This window comes from Oncorhynchus mykiss, chromosome 1, assembly GCF_013265735.2.
Source record: "Oncorhynchus mykiss isolate Arlee chromosome 1, USDA_OmykA_1.1, whole genome shotgun sequence".
In the NCBI taxonomy this organism is placed as follows: Eukaryota; Metazoa; Chordata; class Actinopteri; order Salmoniformes; family Salmonidae; genus Oncorhynchus; species Oncorhynchus mykiss.
This window is the reverse complement of record NC_048565.1, coordinates 28,132,947-28,155,485: the sequence shown is the minus strand read 5'-3', so window position 1 is coordinate 28,155,485 and position 22,539 is coordinate 28,132,947. Positions and strand designations below refer to the sequence as shown.

The 22,539-nt window shown below is 42.5% G+C and overlaps 1 protein-coding gene across 4 annotated transcripts in view; it reads left to right on the top strand.

Moving 5' to 3' along the window:
* Positions 1-22,539, top strand: part of ripor1 (RHO family interacting cell polarization regulator 1) — a 114,444-nt gene that overhangs the window by 65,344 nt on the left and 26,561 nt on the right. Inside the window, exon 1 of one of the 4 annotated variants that reach the window (XM_021597630.2) lies at positions 9,665-9,853. The exons of 2 other annotated variants lie outside the window; for them this stretch is intronic. In XM_021597630.2, the coding sequence (XP_021453305.2) occupies positions 9,835-9,853 (19 nt within the window). In that variant the 5' untranslated portion in view covers positions 9,665-9,834. Of the gene's footprint in view, positions 1-9,664; positions 9,854-22,539 lie in introns of those variants that run through there. One more of the 4 variants, XM_021597656.2, reaches the window with a different exon arrangement.

Here is a 22,539-nt window from a genome sequence, read left to right as displayed (position 1 = left end):
TGTGGAAAACAAGCATGCCTGCTGTGTTTGAGACAAATAGAAGCCTAGTTGCATGTTAAGAATGGAAAGAACGTGTCCTCTGGGGTGGTTTTGGGGAGTAAAGTGCTTGTTGTTGAGTGAAGCTATGGAGGGGTGGGGGTCTCCACCTTAGATTGAGCTGTGCTAAGGTGGTCATTTCAATTTAAAAGGACCCAATGTAAAAGGACCCATGAGCACCAATGTGAAGTTTTATGGTTTGTTAAACTTTGAAAACAATGTTTTTGTTTGGCATACATTTTAAGTGAAATATAGTTTCAGCGCAATTCCAGAATTACCCAGGTGGAAATGCAAGGAAGTACTGCTATATTTGGTTTTTCAAACCCCCTACTCTTTGAACTGTGTATGTGAGTTTGGTGTAATGATTAATGGTAGACTTAACAAATACAGCTAGTTGGGTAAATCCCCTGGGATATGCACCGATATCCAGGATCCAGTTGTCAGGCCTGTGTGCGTCTGATAACCCTGTGTTACATTGTCCTGGGATAGTTACAGTACCTTCGGAAAGTATTCAGACCCCTTGACTTTTTCCACATTACGAATTCAACCACCCCCTGGGACATTAAAACTCTGGCTGATTTCCTGGAAACTGAGGAGTACATTCACATTGAAGATGTCTTTCAAAGTATAAAAACCCTTCTTAGACCAAGGATCTGATATAAATGGTTTCTTACACACTAAGAATCATTTATTATGCCATATTGGAGAGTATGAATGCTATTTAGGATTAGCTCTCATGCCTTTCTGTATCTTTCCACACATTTACTGAGTATGCTATAACGCAGGTTTGGGTATGGGGCCCGGGACCTGATTTCAATACGGCGCGGGGGAATCATGCTCAGATCAAAGAATTTGCGATAGTAAAGTTTTGAAAATGTCTTTTATTATTCAAATTAAAAGCCCAATGAATTCTCACCTGTGTAATGATTTAACTCCCAACGCTTGTGGGACATTTATTTTTGAAGGCACGTATAAATAACAACTGCACGAGGACAGACAGTGACAGACAGGCTGAAACACACGTTAGTTAGAAATAGTAGCTAGCTAGAAATTGCACAAAAATCAGTTTTTCAAAGAAAAGGAAAGTAGATAGTGAATTTAGGGTGTTCCAGTAAGAGTGGACATCGAAATATTTATTTGTTGAGGTATCAGGGAAAGCTGTGTGTGAAGAGCAAAAAAAGAGAAAAGACTACAACTTGTCCCGACACTTCCAGACGAAGCATGCAGAGAAATACAGGAATATGTCTTCTGAGCAGAGGGCAAGTGCATCGAAAGAGTTGCTTTCTCAGTTGAAAAAAAGCAGCAAGGACTTCTCACAAAACTGTAATCAGCAAACGACGGAATTGCGAGAGCTAGCTGCGTACTGTCCCACAAAATTGCTAAACATAGCAAGCCATTCGCTGAGGGCGAATTCATTAAATAATGTTTTTAATTGACTCTGCAGCAATACTTTGCTCCGACAAGAAAGAGCTGTTTGAAAATGTCTCCCTGTCAAGACGAACAGTGACACTGCGTGTTGAGGACATCGCAGAGAAATGGAACAACAGTTGAAAGACAAGGTAAAGGATTTCACCTATTTCTCCTTGGCCCTGGATGAGGGCGGTGATGCACGTGACACAATGCAGTTGTTGATATTCTTACGAGGCATAACCCCAGACTAGGAAATTACAGAGGAGCTTGCTTCAGTGCAGTCATTGAAGAGCACAACCACAGGGAAAGATTTATTGGAGGAGGTTAATGAAAAGTTATCCAGTGTGACCACTGATGGGTGCCCAAACTTGACAGGAAAAGACTTTGGCCTTTTGAAAAGGATACAAGATCAAGTAGCTGAGCTGAACCCAGATCAGATAATTATTTTCCTGTATTGCATTATTCATCAGGAGGTGCTCTGTAAATGTGTTCTAAAAATGAGCCATGTTGTGGATACAGTCACTACAGTGGTAAACTTCATAAGAGCAAAATCCTTAAACCACAGGCAGTTTGTCTCACTGTTGAAGGATACCGAGTAGGGTCATGCAGATCTCCCCTACCACACAAACGTGAGATGGCTGTGTTTCGGGAAGGAGCTTAAAAGGTGGGACCTGATATCTGAGATTAGTGAGTTTTTGCAAAGGAAAGGAAAATATGTGGATTTCTCTCAACTGCAAGATAAAGAATGGTTGACTGTTTTTGCCTTCACCGTCATGGCCGTCATGAGTGATCTGAATTCCAAACTACAAGGGAAGGGCCTTTTTGCAATTCAGTGTACAGCCTTGACAAAGCTTTCAAGGGAAAATGACTCCTGACCCGCCAACAATCTCACCCACCTTCCGACACTACTAGTCTGTTCCCTATCAGATGACAACAATCTCACCCACCTTCCGACACTGCTAGTCTGTTCCCTATCAGATGACAACAATCTCACCCACCTTCCGACACTACTAGTCTGTTCCCTATCAGATGACAACAATCTCACCCACCTTCCGACACTACTAGTCTGTTCCCTATCAGATGACAACAATCTCACCCACCTTCCGACACTACTAGTCTGTTCCCTATCAGATGACAACAATCTCACCCACCTTCCAACACTACTAGTCTGTTCCCTATCAGATGACAACAATCTCACCCACCTTCCGACACTACTAGTCTGTTCCCTATCAGATGACAACAATCTCACCCACCTTCCGACACTACTAGTCTGTTCCCTATCAGATGACCAGCGGGAGAAGTATACATCGCTGCTGCATGCTTTGAACAGTGAGTTTTCTTGTCATTTTCAAAGTGTTGTAAAATGATATACTGTTGGTTTCCTCTCCTTTCACCTTCAATGTGGATTACAATCCCACTAACCTGCAACTTGAGCCTATCGATCTTCAGTCTGATGCAGTGATTGGAGAACTATTCAAAACAATGTCACTGACGAGGTTCTATGCATCTCTCGATGAACAAAACTTTCCAAAGATTAGGAGTCATGCTCAGAATATGTTTCTGCTGTTTGTTCACATACAGTTGAAGTCAGAAGTTTACATACACTAAGGTTGGAGTCATTAAAACTTGTTTTTCAACCACTCCACAAATTTCTTGTTAAACTATTGTTTTTTTTTGCAAGTTGGTTAGGACGTTACTTTGTGCATGACACAAGTAATTTTTCCAACAATTGTTTACAGACGGATTATTTCACTTATAATTCACTACCACAATTCTAGTGGGTCAGAAGTGTACATACACTAAGTTGACTGTGCCTTTTTTAAACAGCTTGGAAAATTCCAGAAAATGATGTCATGGCTTTAGAAGCTTCTGATAGGCTAATTGACATCATTTGAGTCAGTTGGTGGTGTACCTGTGGATGTATTTCAAGGCCTACCTTCAAACTTTGCTTAACATCATGGGAAAATCAAAATAAATCAGCCAAGACCTCAGAAAAAAAATGTAGACTTCCACAAGTCTGATTCATCCTTGGGAGCAATTTCCAAACGTACCACGTTCATCTGTACCAATAATAGTACGCAAGTATAAACACCATGGGATCACGCAGCCGTCATACCACTCAGGAAGGAGACGTGTTCTGTCTCCTAGAGATGAACGTACTTTGATGCGAAAAGTGCAAATCAATCCCAGAACAGCAAAGGACCTTGTGAAGATGCTGGAGGAAACGGGTACAAAAGTATCTATATCCATAGTAAACAAGTCCTCTATTAACATAACCTGAAAGGCCGCACAGCAAGGAAGAAGCCACTGCTCCAAACTCGCTATAAAAAAAAAAAGCCAGACTACTTTTCGGAGAAATGTCCTCTAGTCTGATGAAACAAAAATATAACTGTTTGGCCATAATGACCATTGTTATGTTTGGAGGAAAAGGGGGAGGCTTGCAAGCTGAAGAACACCATCCCAACCATGAAGCACAGGGGTGGCAGCAGCATGCTGTGGGGGTGCTTTGCTGCAAGAGGGACTGGTGCACTTCACAAAATAGATGGCATCATGAGGGAGGAAAATGTTGCTTTAATATATCCACAACATCTCAAAACATCAGTCAGGAAGTTAAAGCTTGGTTGCAAATGGGTCTTCCAAATGGACAATGACCCCAAGCATACTTCCAAAGTTGTGGCAAAATGGCTTAAGGCCACTCCAATACATTGACTTTGTTGTCCATCACAAAGCCCTGAAAAAGCGTGTGCGAGCAAGGAGGCCTACAAACCTGACTTACACCAGCTCTGTCATGAGGAATGGGCCAAGATTCACCCAACTCATTGTTGGAAGCTTGTGGAAGGCTACCTGAAACATTGACCCAAGTTAAACAATTTAAAGGCAATGCTACCAAATAATGATTGAGTGCATGTAAACTTCTGACCCACTGGGAATGTGATGAAATAAATTAAATTTGAATTAAATCATCCTCTACTATTATTCTGATGTTTCACATTCTTAAAATAAAGTGGTCTCCTAAAACAGGGAATGTTTACTAGGATTAAATGTCAGGAATTGTGAAAAACTGAGTTCAAATGTATTTGGCTAAGGTGTATGTAAACTTCCGACTTCAACTGTACATATGTTGACCCAGACATTGTCAGTGATGAAATATAACAAGTCAAGGCACAAATCATCTCTTACTGACTCTCACCTCTCAGCAATCCTACGCATAGCGACACCAGAAACTATACCTGACTTCACTGCTCTAGTCAATGCCCATCAGATACTTCACTACTCACGCTGATTGAGTAATTTAAATGTAATGTTGAGCTCTCTCTTTCTTGTGTTTTTGTGCATACCCGCTAACGAGAGTTCTGTCCGTGGTGCTGAATGCACTTTGTGTACTTTTCCCTCTGTGTAGTTTGTTGCATGTTTAATAATGAAAATACCTACCAAAAGGAGAACATGGATATGGTTTATTTCTCTGCATGGTAAAATTTGTAGGATATCTGGACGTGATTTACAGTAGTTATATCTGTCAGCACAGTCATACACATGATGTATAATCCAGCAATATGATTCTGGCCTGCGATGGCAAAAATATATTTTAGTGTGGCCCTCCATGGAAAATATTTGCCCAGGCCTGCTATAGTTTGTCCAAACACCAATGCAAAAAAATGTAGTAGTCATTCCAGTAAATAATTAATATTGTAATCTATTTGATGACACCTTTGACTTTTCTATAACACGCCAAGGAACAGAAGCCTCTGGGCAGTGGTGTAATGTACTTAGGTAAAAAATACTTTAAAGTACTACTTAAGTCGTTTTTTTGGAGTATCTGTACTTTTCTATTTATATTTTTGTCTGTTACTTCACTACATTCCTAAAATAAATATTGTACTTTTTATTCCGTACATTTTCCTTGACAGCCAAAAGTACTCGTTACATTTTGAATGCTTAGCAGGACAGGAATATAGTCCAATTCATGCACTTATCAAGAGAACTAGTGGTCATCCCTACTGCCTCTGGTGGACTCAGTAAACACATGCATCTTTTGTAAATAATGTCTGAGTGTTTGAGTGTGCCCCTGGCTAGCCATAGATTTTAAAAACAAGAAAATGGTGCAGTCTGCTTTGCCCCTTTACCCCTACCTACATGTACAGTACCAGTCAAAAGTTTGGACACACCTACTCATTCAATGGTTTTTCTTTATTTTTACTATTTTCTAAATTGTAGAATAATAGTGAAGACATCAAAACTATGAAAGAACACATATGGAATCATGTAGTAAACAGAAAAGTGTTAAACAAATCTTAATGCTACAACATACAAAAACATTCCAGACTATTTTGTGCATAGAACTCTGTGCCAACAGTTTGGGGAAGGCCCTTTCCTGTTTCAGCATGACAATGCCCTCGTGCACAAAGTGAGGTCTAGACAGAAATGGTTTGTCGAGATCGATGTGGAAGAAATTGACTGGCCTGCACAGAGCCCTGACCTTAATGCCATTGAACACCTTTGGGATAAATTGTAATGCTCTTGTGGCTGAATGGCAGCAAGTCCCCGTAGTAATGTTCCAACGTCTAGTGGAAAGCCTGCCCAGAAGAGTGGAGGCTGTTAAATAAAATTGTATTTGTCACATACATGTGTTTAGCAGATGTAGCAAAATGCTTGTTTCTAGTTCCAACAGTGCAGTAATATCTAACAATACACACAATCTAAAGGAATGGAAATAAGAATATATAAATATTTGGATGAGCAATGCAAAAGCGGCTGTTATAGCAGCAAAAGGGGGACCAACTTCATATTAATGCCCATGACTTTGGAATGAGATGTTTGACGAGCAATGATATCTTGTTACACTCCGTTTCATTGTGTAGACCAATGTTTATTTGGTGTATGTTGATTCCTGGTCAGCCAGGCTGAGACTCGGTGTGGGGTTTCCCCTTGATGCTAATGAGCTGATCTGATGTGGTTAACAGACCTTGATTTGATTCACCTCGACTGCCTCGCTTACTCCATTTACTGGATCTGACCAACTACTAATCGCCAAAGAAGCTACTCAGCCAATCACTGTCATCAAGTATCAATGTCAGCTAGTCCTCCTGCACATTCTAGCGTGCAGAATGGGATTCTGCAGAGGTTGATCATGTCAGGACCTGTTAGAAACCCTTGGTGACAGTCGCGGTGGTGAATGGGGGGGGTGAACACGTTTATTGACAGTGTCTTTGTTTGTTTACTTCATTCTTTGTGGTGTGGGTGTGTTTTATGAAATCTAGATTTGTGTGCATATTTGTGCACATCTTTTTATATTTTGAACTAAACACAAGTCTCCCCATGTGTGTCATGAAGTGGTACATTTTGGATCTAAGTGGAACACATGAAAGTCATTTGAGTTTAATCTGAGTGAAATCTGAGTGCGCAGCGAGAGAAGCTGCTGGATTAACATGTCGATTAAGGCTTTCCTCTCCCTGTAAATGTGCAGCGCATACGGAAGGAGGTGTGTGTGTTGTTGCAACTGTTTGACTAATATCCTGCGTGTGCGTGATGTCGAAGACATTAAAAACAAGTCTGCCTCCAGGAGAAAGGCACAGGCCTGGGTTATGGGGAAAAGCCCAATGAGAAACATCGTTGCGTAAACCAGTCTTACAAGCTATTTGTATTTGCATATACCCATCTATTCTCACTCCCCTTCATCAGACTCTGTGCTCTACTGATTTATTAGTCACTGATTTTCAGCATGTTGTTGCAACTGTTTGACTAACAACCTGCTGTTTTTCTGATGGCATACTGCTGACAGTGACGGCTGTCCCTTGTAGGTTATTATTGACAACTTTCATTCCTCAGCGTAAAGTGCAGCCATATACCTAATCAGGTTAAGTACCTGAACTAGAGCAGTGTCACCTTGAGCGTGGTCATAAGCTTGCAGCTAGGTTCTCAAGTCCCTTTTGCCAGTCCTGTCCTCTGTTAAACATTTTCAAGGTGCTCTGTTAAGAATGAGACTTGGGGTCATCACACAAGTTTGACTTGATCACAAGGTTCACGGAGTGACTCATTTTAGTTAGAGGCTTGAGCTGACAAAAAGCAGTTCCACTGGATGTTTTTGTCTTGCGGAGTGAGACTATGCACGCACGAGCCTCAGAATCTATGATGACGATATAGAGTAAGAACAGTGTTTCTGAGGGGGTTATGAGCGTTCATTTCCCGTTTGGTGCATCATGCTCTGGGGTGTCTGGGTACTTCTTGTAAACCGTTTACAACATTGATAGACAGTCTGGCATGCTAAGACCGGTAGGGGTTTGTCATGGATGAATGACTCAAGGCTGATAAGGATCATCTCTCGTTGTGTTATTTCAGACTTCAGTTGTGATTATGAGGAAAAATATTAAGGGAAGAGTTGAAGTTAACATTTTTCTTTTCTTAGGGTCTCTTGAGTTTCCACAGTTTATTACTCAAAGCTATTTTGGGGTCCTATTCATGATATGTAATGGCAGTAGTAGAGAACACAAATGTTATAATTGCATACAGTACCAGCCAAAAGTTTGGACACACCGACTCATTCATGGGATTTTATTTATTTAAACTTTTTTCTACACTGTAGAATAATAGTGAAGACAAACTATGAAATAACAAATATGGAATCATGTAGTAACCAAACAAGTGTTAAACAAATCAAAATATATTTGAAATTCTTTGCCTTGATGAAAGCTTTGCAGACTCTGGCATTCTATCAACCAGCTTCATGAGGAATGCTTTTCCAGCAGTCTTGAAGGCATTCCCACATATGCTGAGCACTTGTTGGCTGCTTTTCTTTCACTCTCCGGTCCAACTCATCCCAAACCATCTCAATTGTCTTGAGGTCTGAGGATTGTGGAGGCCAGGTCATCTGATGCAGCAACCCATCACTCTCCTTCTTGGTCAAATAGCTCTTACACAGTCTGGAGGTGTGTTTTGGGTCATTGTCCTGTTGAAAAACAAACGAAAGTCCCATTAAGCGCAAACCAGATGGGATGGCGTATCACTGCAGAATGCTGTAGTAGCCATGCTGGTTAAGTGTGCCTTGAATTCTAAATAAATCACTGACAGTGTCACCAGCAAAGCACCCCCACACCATCGCACCTCCCCCTATATGCTTCACGGTGTGAACCACACATGCAGAGATCATTCGTTCACCTACTCTATGTCTCATAAAGACACAGCGGTTGGAACCAAAAATCTCACATTTGGACTCATCAGACCAAAGGACAGATTTCCACCGGCCTAATGTCCAATGCTCATGTTTCTTGGCCCAAGCAAGTCTCTTCTTCTTATTGGTGTCCTTTAGTAGTGTTTCTTTACAGCAATTCGACCATGAAGGCCTGATTCACACAGTCTCCTCTGAACAGTTGATGTTGGGATGTGTCTGTTACTTGAACTCTGAAGCATTTATTTGGGCTGCAATTTCTGAGGCTGGTAACTCTAATGAACTTATCCTCTGCAGCAGAGGTAACTCTGGGTCTTCCTTTCCTGTGGCGATCTTCATGAGTGCCAGTGTCATCATAGCGCTTGATGATTTTAGCGACTGCACTTGAAGAAACTTTCAAAATTCTTGAAATGTTCAATATTGACTGACCTTCATGTCTTAAAGTAATGATGGACATAATATGGACTTTTGGTCTTTTACCAAATAGGGCTATCTTCTGTATACCCTCCCTACCTCGTCACAATGCAACTGATTGGCTCGAACGCATTAAGAAGGAAAGAAATTCCACAAAGGAACTTTTAACAAGGCAAACCTGTTAATTGAAATGCATTCAAGATGACTACCTCATGAAGCTGGATGAGAGAATGCCAAGTGTGTGCAAAGCTGTCAAGGCAAAGGGTTCCTACTTTGAAGGATCTCAAATATAAAATGTATTTTGTTTTGTTACTACATGCGTAATAACACATATGTGTTATTTCATAGTTTAGCTGTATTCACTGTTATTCTACAATGTAAAAAAATAAAAATAAAAAATCCCTTGAATGAGTAGGTTTTTGTCAAATTTTGACTGGTACTGTACATGCAATTTACGAGTTGGAAACAATGTGCTGGTCTTGCTGGAAGAGGGAGAGGCAGGAAGAGTGTGATGTCAGTCAGGGAAGAGTAGAGGAAGCCGGAGAAGGAGGAGGAGAGGGCTGCTGGCAGGGAGGTTGACCGCCTTCCCATTTCCTGGCGGCAGCGCCTCTGCTCTGCTCTCGCTCGCTCTCCTCTGAGTTTGAGAGAGGGGCCAGAGATTAAACTTCAGACGAGTAGACGCTGCTGGATCTCCTTCCGTGGATCTATCTCTCTATGTCTATCTCTTTAAGGTGGTTCTCATTAAACCCAAGGAGAACCATCTCCTGGTCTGGGTGGTCAACACTGAGAGGAAGCCACATATCGATAAAAAGATGTACAGTGGATATGGAGGTACCTTTTCCCCTTTAATCTGATTTAAAGTGGGGCTTGTGGACTTGACAATTTATACAAATATTATAGTTCTATTTTGTTCTAGGCTACGATGGAATTTTGAAGTACAGGATGTTAGTTTTGTCTATAGTGTTGTTACTCTTGTTTTGGAATGGTGGGGATTGTGGTGAGTCAAACGTCAGTCACTCGCTGCTTGTATTGGGTTTTGTAGTATTTCACACCGTGTGAAGCATTTTGTAAAATTTTACTTCTCATTTAACCATCACCAGTGTGTGTTCCCATTGATTGTGAATGTTTAGTTTTCATTTTGTGGGTGTGTTTTATCAGCCTGTGTTATTTCTTACACCCTCAATATATGGTCCCTCTCTATCTCTCTGTTTGAGGCTAAATTCCTTTGCTTTGGCTTCACATTGTCCTTTTTGTCAGGGCTGAAGTTGGATGTGCCTTACACTGCCCTGAAAACAGGGGGAAGAAAACGTTCCTCCATTTCCTTCTCGTGGAGTCCATTATGAAACTGAAAGCCCTGGAGTTGGAGAATGATAGTGTTCCTCCTCCTCATAGCTATGGCCACATTGTCTGTCTATGTCCCTGGTGTTGGTCTATATAGGCCTATGGTTTGTGGACGAGGGGGATGACTGCAGTTTATCATTCAGGTGGTCTACCACAACATGTCCAAATTAATGTGGTTTAATTCGGTCTGTGGGGAGGGAAAAAAACGCTGGCCCCACAGTTCCATCTTTGGTGGTGTTGAGGTAGACCAGCTGTTCCCAGGGGTGGTGTGTGGACACGGACACCTCAGTGTTCAGTGCTGTGGCTAGGGGACGTCCATAAGTGTCTGTTGTGTGATTTCCCCTCACTTTAGGTGTGGTCACACTCTAGTCAGGTCCTGTTGCTGTGGAGATTTGAAGAACATGATTTCAGTTTTCCAAACCAGTCCCTCATGGCCAGTGTTGTAAACATACCCATGGACTTTGAGACAATGAACAATGACTAGGGGGCTTGACTGAGTCAGTACTGAGATGAGTTGTAAACAGTTGGGTTATAATTACAAATCTCTTCATTTAGTGGAAGTGTTAGATAAGAGTCAAGCAGACGTGGAGGGCTGGAGAAGGGAATGGCGGTAAGGGATGTAGTGGGTCTTTGTTTAGGCGCTGGCAGAGAGAATGGAAGGGAAGGAAGGGGACACGTGTGCACAGTTGAAGTCGTAAGTTTACATACACTTAGGTTGGAGTCATTAAAACTAGTTTTTCAACCACTCCACAAATTTCTTTGAATTTCAAACTATAGTTTTGGCAAGTCGGTTAGGACATCTACTTTGTGCATGACACAAGTAATTTTTCCAACAATTGTTTACAGAAAGATTACTTCACTTATAATTCACTGTATCACAATTCCAGTGGATCAGAAGTTTACATACACTAAGTTGACTGTGCCTTTTTAAACAGCTTGGAAAATTCCAGAAAATTATGTCATGGCTTTAGAAGCTTCTGATAGGCTAATTGACATCATTTGAGTCAGTTGGCGGTGTACCTGGTGGATGTATTTCAAGGCCTACCTTCAAACTCAGTACCTCTTTGCTTGACATCATGGGAAAATCAAAAGAAATCAGCCAAGACTTCAGAAAAATAATTGTAAACCTCCACAAGTCTGGTTAATCCTTGGGAGCAATTTCCAAACGTCTGAAGGTACCACGTTCATCTGTACAAACAAAAATGAGTCCTATATCGACATAACCTGAAAGGCTGCTCAGCAAGGAAGAAGCCACTGCTCCAAAATCACCATAAAAAAGTCAGACTACGGTTTGCAACTGCACATGGGGACAAAAATGTCCTCTGCTCTGCTTTGGCCATAATGACCATAGTTATGTTTGGAGGAAAAAGGGGGAGGCTTGCAAGCCGAAGAACACCATCCCAACCGTGAAGCACGGGGGTGGCAGCACCATGTTGTGGGGGTGCTTTGCTGCAGGAGGGACTGGTGCACTTCACAAAATAGATGGCATCATGAGGATGGAAAATTATATGGATATATTGAAGCAACAATATATTGAAGCAACTCAAGACATCCGTCAGGAAGTTAAAGCTTGGTCGCAAATGGGTCTTCCAAATGGACAATGACCCCAAGCATACTTCCAAAGTTGTGGCAAAATGGCTTAAGGACAACAAATTCAAGGTATTGGAGTGGCCATCACAATGCCCTGACCTCAATCCTATAGAAGATTTGTGGGCTGAACTGAAAAAGCGTGTTTGAGCAAGGATGCCTACAAACCTGACTCGGTTACACCAGCTCTGTTAGGAGGAATGGGCCAAGATTCACTCAACTTATTGTGGGAAGCTTGTGGAAGGCTACCTGAAACATTTGACACAAGTTAAACAATTTAAAGGCAATGCTACCAAATACTAAGTGAGTGTATGTAAACTTCTGACCCACTGGGAATGTGGTGAAATAAATAAAAGCTGAAATAAATCATCCTCTCCTACTATTATTCTGACATTTCACATTCTTAAAATAAAGTGGTGATCCTAACTGACCTAAGACAGGGAATTTTTAGTCTGATTTAAATGTCAGGAATTGTGAAAAGCTGAGTTTTTAAATGTATTTGGCTAAGGTGTATGTAAACTTCTGACTTCAACCGTATGTGTTTAGGGGCTTTCTCAGATAAAACAGACACATAATGCCTGGCTGGGGGCCATCAGGATCAGGAACCAACCTGCAGATAATATCCTCGATCGGGGGAGGGAGAGGGCAACAAGCAGCCTCTCATAAACCCAGTCATTTCAATATACACATCATTAGGTTCCTCATTAGTTTGTTATGCTTTCTTGTTTTTAGAGAAATCTGATGCTTTAGCCCTACTGCTGGGCCATTATATTGTGTTCTATACAATACCAGCCAAAAGTTAAACACACCTACTCATTCATTTTCTTCATTACGGTTTTCTACATTGTAGAATAATATTGAAGACATCAAAACTACGAAATAACACATTTGGAATCATGTAGTAACCAAAAGTGTTAAACAAATCAAAATATATTTCTATTGTAGATTTTTCAAAGTCACCACCCTTTGCCTTGATGACAGCTTTGCACACTCTTGCCATTCTCTCAACCAGCTTCATGATGTAGTCCCCTGGAATGCTTTTCCAGCTGTCTTAAAGGAGTTCCCACATATGCTGAGCACTTGTTGGCTGCTTTTCCTTCACTCTGCGGTCCAACTCATCCCATACCATCTCATTTGGGTTGAGGTCTGAGGATTGTGGAGGCCAGGTCATCTGATACAGCACTGCATCACTCTCCTTATTGGCCAAATAGCCCTTACACAGCCTGGAGCTGTGTTTTGGGTCATTGTCCTGTTGAAAAGCAAATGATAGACCCACTGAGCGCAAATTACATTTTATTTGTCACATACACATTTTAAGCAGATGTTAATGAGCGTGTAGTGAAATGCTTGTACTTCTAGTTCTGACAGTGCAGTAATATCTAACTAGTAATCTAACAATCCCACAACAACTCTCTAATACACACAAGTCTAAAGGGATTGAATAAGAATATATACATATAAATAGTGGATGAGCGATGACTGAGCAACATAGGCAAGATGCAATAGATTGTATAAAATACGGTATATCCATATGAGATAAGTAATGTAAGATATGTGAAAATGATTAAAGTGGCATTATTTAAAGTGACTAGTGATCCATTTATTAAGGTGGCCAATGATTTGAGTCTGTATGTAGGCAGTAGCTCTGTGTTAGTGATGGCTCTGTGTTAGTGATGGCTTTTTAACGGTCTGATGGCCTTGAGATAGAAGCTGTTTCTCTGTCCTAGCTTTGATGCACCTGTACTGACCTCGCCTTCTGGATGTACAGGCAGTGGCTCGGGTGGTTGATGTCCTTTATGATCTTTTTGGCCTTCTTGTGACATCGGTTGGTGTAGGTGTCCTGGAGGGCAGGTAGTTTGCCCCTGGTGATGCGTTGTGCAGACCGCACCACCCTCTGGAGAGCCTTGCGGTTGAGGGCAGTGCAGTTGCTGTATCAGGCTGTGATACAGCCTGACAGGATGTCAGGAACTTAAAACTTTCCAGCTTCTCCACTGCTGTCCCGTCGATGTGGATAGGTGGGTGCTCCCTCTGCTGTTTCCTGAAGTCCACGATCATCTCCTTTTTGTTTTGTGACGTTGAGGTTGTTTTCCTGGCCCCACACTCCGAGTGCCCAAACCTCGTCCCTCTAGGCTGTCTCGTCGTTAGTAATCAATCCCACTACTGTTGTGTCTTCTGCAAACTTGATGATTGAGTTGGAGGCGTGCATCGCCACGCAGTCATGGGTGAACAGGGAGTACAGGAAGGGGCTACTTGTGGGGCCCCAGTGTTGTGGATCAGCGAAGTGGAGCTGTTGTTTCCTACCCTCACCACCTGGGGGCGGCCCGTCAAAGTCCAGGACCCAATTGCACAGGGCGGGGTTGAGACCCAGGACCTTAAGCTTAATGATGAATTTGGAGGGTACTATGGTGTTGAATGCTGAGCTGTAGTCAATGAACAGCATTCTTACATAGGTATTCTTCTTGTCCAGATGGGATAGGGCAGTGTGGTGGCGATTGCATAGTCTGTGGACCTGTTTGGGCGGTATACAAACTGAAATGGGTCTAGGGTGGCCGGTAAGGTGGAGGTGATATGGTTGTTGACTAGTCTCTCAAAGCACTTCATGATAACAGAAGTGAATGCTAAGGGGCGATAGTCATTTAGTTCAGTTATCTTTGCCTTCTTGGGTACCAGAACAATGGTGGCCATCTTGAAGCATGTGGGCACAGCAGAGTGGGACAGGGAGTCATTGAATATGTCCGTAAACACACCAGCCAGCTGGTCTGCTCATGCTCTGAGGATGCGACTAGGGATACCGTCTGGGCCAGCAACCTTGCGAGGGTTAACACGCTTAAATATCTTACTCGCGTTGGCCTCGGAGAAGGAGCAGGGGGAGGCCTACAGTCCTTGATAGCGCGACGCGTCAGTGTCACCTGTATTATCCCTAAAGCGGGCAAAGAAGTTGTTTAGTTTGTCTGGAAGCAAGACCTCAGTAACGTGGCTGATTTTCTTTTTGTAGTCCGTAATTGCCTGTAGACCTTGCCACGTACGTCTCGTGTCTGAGCCGTTGAATTGCGATTCCACTTTGTCCCTATACTGACATTTTGCTTGTTTTATTGCCTTGTGGAGGGAATAACTACGCTGTTTTATTTCATCCATATTCCCCGTCATCTTTCCATGGTCAAATGCGGTGGTTCTCGCTTTCAGTTTTGCGCTAATGCCGCCGTTTATCCGAGGTTTCTGGTTAGGGTAGGTTTTAATAGTCACAGTGGGTACAACATCTCTAATGCACTTCCTTATAAACTCACTCACCGAACCAGTGTATAAATCGATGTTACTCTCTGAGGCTGCCCAGAACATTTCCCAGTCCACGTGATCAAAACAATCTTGAAGCGTGGATTCCAATTGGTCAGACCAGCGTTGAATGGTTCTTGTCACGGGTACATCATGTTTGAGTTTCTGCCTATAGGATGGTAGGCGCAAAATGGAGTCGTGATCGGATTTGCCGACGGAATGAAGGGGGTGCGGCTTGTATGCATCCCGGACGATAGAGTAGCAGTGTATTGCCTGCATTATAATCAATGTACTGATTGAATTTAGATTCATATTGCTGCAGAATGTTATGGTAGCCATGCTGGTTAAATGTGCCTTGAATTCTAAATAAAGCACTGACTGTGTCGCCAGCAAAGCACCCCCACACCATCACAGCACCTCCTCCATGCTTCACGGTGGGAACCACACATGCAGAGATCATCCATACTCTACATCTCACAGACACTGTGGTTGGATTTTGCGCTCATCAGACCAAATGACATATTTCCACTGGTCTAATGTCCAATGCTCATGTTTCTTGGCCCAAGCAAGTCTCTTCTTCTTATTGGTGTCCTTTAGTAGTGGTTTCTTTGCAGCAATTTGACTTTCACACTTTTTTGGTTACAACATGATTCAATATGTGGTATTTCAGTGTTGATGTCTTCACTGTTATTCTACAATGTTTAAAATTGTAAAAATAAAGAAAAACTCTGGAATGAGTAGGTGTGTCCTAACTTTTGACTGGTACTGTAGTTCCAGTCCATTTCCTATAATCTAGAAGTTTACTGGTTATGATAAGGTCAGTAAGTTATGTTTATACTGCATGTGGAGTTAGTGGATGACCCAAAACTGTCTACTGGGTGTGTTTTGAGGTGCTAAGTGCCGCTCTACTCTTGTGCTTGTTGCTCCGCTGTCTGTCCCCAGTGTTGTTTTTAGAGCCGACTAGCCCTTTCCCTGTCCATCAGCTCAGTGTTGTATTAGGGAACTGGCATGCCCTTCCACCCCGTCACCCTACCCCCACTGCTGTTCAGTTCTGCAACACAGGCGGCTTCCCCCTCTGATCAGTGTACAGGTCCTGTGTTCATCAGGGCCTGTGTGCCCCTTGGTTAGGAGACAGTAGACCCTGCTTATCTCCACCATGTTTGGAATGTCAGAGCGGAGTGGGAGACGGGCTGGTTGATGAGGGGTGCAGCCTGTATCCGAAGCCTAGCTTCATCTCCATTGGCAATGTCATTAGGGCTTTTGTTACCCCAGATACCCTCTCTGTGGCTGATCACAAAACAGCCAGTGTGTTTTTTTTTTCTCTCACACTCATTCACAGACAGACACCATGTAAACAAACACCATGTTTATAAACACCCATGCATGAGACTTTCCTTTGACATGCAGGTGTGATATGCACATTGAGATGTTGAGAACAATGCTGAGCATGATCAGAGTGTGTGTGTGAAAGATGCAGTGATGTCAGGGTGTGGTGGGGGATAGTGGAGTGGCTGGCCCCTGTGTGCTTTTGTTTTCTAGAACTGTCCTGGAACGAGACCAGCCAGGCAGCAGAACAATGAGCGTGATCGTGTCTATGGGCTTCGGACCCTGTCCAGCCATAACCACACTCATCATGGAAACCAATGGAAGCCTGTAGTTATGTGGCGTACAGCTCGCATGGTTTTATGTTTATGCCACTCTCAATAGATTTCCACATCGTGTGACCTCACTGTATTTATTCCCAGGCTGACCCATCTCTTCTGGGACAGGTAGGAACCAGGCATTACAGACTGGAGGTAGTGTTAGATTGGCTGACTGGGTCCTCACTGCGCTGATCTGTGTGTGGGTGGGGGGTGTAGCAGGGTAACCATCCGAGGCTGAACACTAGACTAAAGGAAGGGTAATGTGTCGCTTACCTGTTTCCTGTTTACTGCATGATGCCCATGATGAGAAGGATCCTCTTGAAGGTCTGTGTATGTGGAATACTTTTGCGAATAGTGTTGTGTAATACCACTTATACTTAAGTTTTGACACAGTATATGATTTGTGTATATGAAATCGTAGTTATTACTATAAAATGTACTGCACATGGCACAGAAACTCAAGTAGTGCTTCATCAATTTGGTTAGTCCGAACTAGCGGTCTCGAAATTTCCTCAGCCAGTGATTGTCAAGCAAATAATTGTCGGTCTCACCGTAATTGCATGATGAGAGACTAATGATGATTTGAGAAGTTGCTTGAAAGACATGAGCTCTGCTTTGTTTTTTGTGCAGGCTGTACACACTACATCATTCTCTCATTCACAATTTGACAAGCACTTGATAATGTCTCGAATTTCACAGCAGCATCCCCTTTGTGGCCGTAATGCCCCCTAAAAAAATCCATGCCTTTTGCGGCCCTGAGTGCTGAGTTGTGTCCTTCTCCCTGAGTGAAGACAGACACATCGGGGACACAACTGGGCGCCTCCTTATCTAATTCCGAGGTGCATATTGAAGATGTTGGAAGAACTGTCCACATTTACTTTTCATTAGCCAACAAGATGAGTACGCCTAACAAACAGCAAAAGCACTAGCCTATGTCAATCTACTATCCCCCATAGTACAAAGGTCGACCTGTTCTGTGCCAGGAAATAAATATTCCAAACATAGTCTGGGACAGTTGTGGGATGCGATAGATCCCAAATCAATACAACCACGAGCATCAAATCAAAACCCCTTTTTTATGCAATAGGCCGTCATTGTAAATAAGAATTTGTTCTTATCTGACTTGCTTACTTAAATAAAGGTTAAAAACAATATGCAATGTGGCTGACACAACAGGTCAAAACGTTTTAGCTTAAAATGTTGATAAACTATTAGGCAATTTCTTGACATTATAAGCACAGCAATGTGCACATGGTAGTAGGCTATAAGCGTGAATGTTCCATTAGCAGAAAACACAATTATCAAAAGTGACTGCAAATGCAATTATGCATGTAATGCTTTTAATATCTTCCCCAAACTTGAAACTCACATACTGCTTAAAAATGCCAGTTAGGCTCTTGTAAAGCGGATTAATGTGCTTAATTATATTAAGTTATGTTTAGTTGTGATACAAACCTCATTAAAACATATAGGCCTATGGGCTAGGCTACTTTAGTTGTGATACAAACCTCATTAAAACATATAGGCCTATGGGCTAGGCTACTTGAGTTGTGATACAAACCTCATTAAAACATATAGGCCTATGGGCTAGGCTACTTTAGTTGTGATACAAACCTCATTAAAACATATAGGCCAATGGGCTAGGCTACTTTAGTTGTGATACAAACCTCATTAAAACATATAGGCCTATGGGCTAGGCTACTTTAGTTGTGATACAAACCTCATTAAAACATATAGGCCTATGGGCTAGGCTACTTTAGTTGTGATACAAACCTCATTAAAACATATAGGCCTATGGGCTAGGCTACTTTAGTTGTGATACAAACCTCATTAAAACATATAGGCCTATGGGCTAGGCTACTTTAGTTGTGATACAAACCTCATTAAAACATATAGGCCTATGGGCTAGGCTACATGAGTTGTGATACAAACCTCATTAAAACATATAGGCCTATGGGCTAGGCTACTTTAGTTGTGATACAAACCTCATTAAAACATATAGGCCTATGGGCTAGGCTACTTTAGTTGTGATACAAACCTCATTAAAACATATAGGCCTATGGGCTAGGCTACTTTAGTTGTGATACAAACCTCATTAAAACATATAGGCCTATGGGCTAGGCTACATGAGTTGTGATACAAACCTCATTAAAACATATAGGCCTATGGGCTAGGCTACTTTAGTTGTGTGACTATGATTCGAACAAGTCGCAAAATAAAGGCATTGTTTCTTATGCTGGGCATCATAATATAAGTCATAATATATAATTCACAGGTGATAGGCTAATATTGTCACCCATCAGACTATTCATGATTTAATCTTGTTTTTACATGTATGACATTTTGATTTGGAATGGACCATTATCATGCACCTGTATTGAAACGGGCAGCGGGGAAAGAATATGTCATCTATGCACTTAAATAGCCAATGGTGGACGCTTTTCCCCGTGGTTTATTTCCGACCAGCCAGGTAGGCTATACTCCTGTTGTAAAGATAAAATGTGCTTAATATTAGGAAAGTTGAGAAATAAATATCATAGGCCTGTAGAAAGCTGATGGGATCCTCCTCTTTTTATTAGCGGACATCACTCTTTTTTTTTTTTTCTTGTGCATTTGCATAGCCTATAGAAATGTTGTGCGACATGAACTCATGGGCTCTCATAAAGTGTTTGATTAGATTTTAGAATACATTTGCATTGATGTCAGAGTGATAGAGGGACAATAGAGTGCTGAGTACCAGGCAGTTAGCAAGTTTGGTAGGCTATTAATGACCAGCATCAGAGGTTTGCGAAGCCGTGACTAAATTACCGTGACTAAACGGTCATGTGGAATTTGACTGCCTTCATGACTCGTGACAGCCGGTGTGGGGGTAATACGGTCACCACAATGCCCTAGTCCGGACCAAGTTTGAACATCAAAGTACAGCACAGTAGAGTAGAGTAGATTACAGTAGAGTTTAGTACAGTAGAATGCAGTACATTATAGTGTACCCAACTCTAATGAACTCTACTGAACTATACTCTACTGTACTGTTCTGTCCAAACTTGTGAAACCAACTGTGCTTTGACTACTATGATTTCCCATTGTAGCCAATTCAATTGCAGAAATTCTGTTATTGATTATGTAAAGCAATTTTGAGTTTGAATCACTTAATAATTAACAAACAAAATTGGTATCAGTAAGAACACTAACTAATTGCTAGGTCTGCCTTTTACTTCTGTGAACTTTCATTATTGTCACTCGTCATTAGGGAGAGAAATGAGGAAATATCTTAAACTTACAGAAGGCAGAGAGATGTCTCCCAAAATAAATGTGTTGCTATTAGTTGGCAGGGGTCTTTGCTTCCACATTATTTTGTTTTGATGTATTTCAAATACCTTAAGAGTTCTTTGGTAGAAAGAAGGTAGAAGTCTTTCCTTATTCCACATTTTTAGAATGGTTGAAAATGTACTGTATATGTGCCTTTATTTCTCAAAAATATAGACTCTTAGCTTTCATTTGATACCCAATTTGACATGCTCATATGAACTTCACATGTTGGTGCTCATAGATGGAAATGACCAGCTGTGACTGCTGAATCCTGACTACATTATTCCTGCAAGTCCAAAATGAACCTTGGCTTCCTTCCTTAGGGCCGGGATGCATCTCTGTATCTAAGGAACTGATGTCAGTGCTGCTGACCAAACACGACAACACTGATAAAACTAAAGGGTCTGACCAAAACCACACTGCTCAGTAGAACTGTAGCTGCCACAGACTAAAACTACACTTTAGAATTCCATTTAATGTGTGGGTAACAGCCGGGCTGATCCTGTGTCTTGAAGCTAGAATATCTGTGCCTGAGGCCTGCCAATAGTTGGCTCACCCGAGGCTGCCTAACCTCACAGGGCCTGGCTCTCTGTGTTGGGCTCTTGTCCTGGCTGAGTCCCTGGTGATTGGTGTGTGTTTAATCTAGTCTCAATCACTCCCTTTTTTCTTCTTCTATCAAAGAGGACCTTGTTTTGGGCCCTGTGTGATGGAGATGTCACTAATGCGGCGACAAAGTCCCTAGTGTCAGGGCCTGGAACGCCACTGCTGAATACTCACAATGAACTCAGAGAGACACTCACACACTGGAAGTTTATCTAGGAAAGCCCACTCTTCTCACTTATGTTTATTTTTCTCTCTGTCATCCCCTGCACTACTATCCTCGATACAAGTGCAGATCACGTGGTCAATACTTTGTGCTGTGTCAAGGCAGCTCTAGAGGAAGAGTGTGGGTGGTAGAGAACAGATGGTGGGCAGGCTGCTCTAGATGAAGAGTGTGGGTGGTAGAGAACAGAGAGATGGTGGGCAGGCAGCTCTAGAGGAAGAGTGTGTGTGGTAGAGAACAGAGATGGTGGGCAGGCTGCTCTAGATGAAGAGTGTGGGTGGTAGAGAACAGAGAGATGGTGGGCAGGCAGCTCTAGAGGAAGAGTGTGTGTGGTAGAGAACATAGAGAGTGGGCAGGCAGCTCTAGAGGAAGATTGTGTGTGGTAGAGAACAGAGAGAGTGGGCAGGCAGCTCTAGAGGAAGGGTGTGTGTGGTAGAGAACAGAGATAGTGGGCAGGCAGCAGTAATGTGTTTGCAGTCTGCACTGTGTCACTGTTATCCCTGGATCTCCACTGGCCTTTGTTTCCAGTGTGGAAGCAGTGACACATAGTACCCTCACTGCTTCACCACAGGAAGAGGGAGGGAATATGAAGGTGCACAGAGCAAAGGGGACAGAGGAGAGGTAGGGCAGTGGGAGGGAATATGAAGGTGCACAGAGCAAAGGGGACAGGGGAGAGGTAGGGCAGTAGGAGGGAATATGAAGGTGCACAGAGCAAAGGGGACAGGGGAGAGGTAGGGCAGTGGGAGGGAATATGAAGGTGCACAGAGCAAAGGGGACAGAGGAGAGGTAGGGCAGTGGGAGGGAATATGAAGGTGCACAGAGCAAAGGGGACAGGGGAGAGGTAGGGCAGTAGGAGGGAATATGAAGGTGCACAGAGCAAAGGGGACAGGGAAGAGGTAGGGCAGTGGGAGGGAATATGAAGGTGCACAGAGCAAAGGGGACAGAGGAGAGGTAGGGCAGTGGGAGGGAATATGAAGGTGCACAGAGCAAAGGGGACAGGGGAGAGGTAGGGCAGTGGGAGGGAATATGAGGGTGCACAGAGCAAAGGGGACAGGGGAGAGGTAGGGCAGTGGGAGGGAATATGAAGGTGCACAGAGCAAAGGGGACAGAGGAGAGGTAGGGCAGTGGGAGGGCAGGCCGACAATACAGAAACACTTCAACTGCCTTTGACATTTAACATTTTAGTTGCTTAATGCATTATGGCGGATGCATTAAGGCAAATTATGGCATGTTGAATGTTAGATAATCAAATGAATGTTGAATTGTAAGATCATTTGAATCTGCAGATTTGCTACAAACCAAAACTTGCTGGTACTTTTTTAATCTGAAAATAATGCACTTCTGTGTCTTATGCTAGAGTGGTTTTTGGACATCACTGTTCATGCAATAGAGAGATGCACAGAGCAACATCTATGCAAGGCATTAGATTAGATTTTTCTTACATAATCTCTTCAAGAGCTCTTAGGGGTAGATTGATAATAAAATGCTTTGATGTGAAGAACTGGTATTTTGGCCCAGGAGGGTGCAGCCCCTGCAGCTTATTA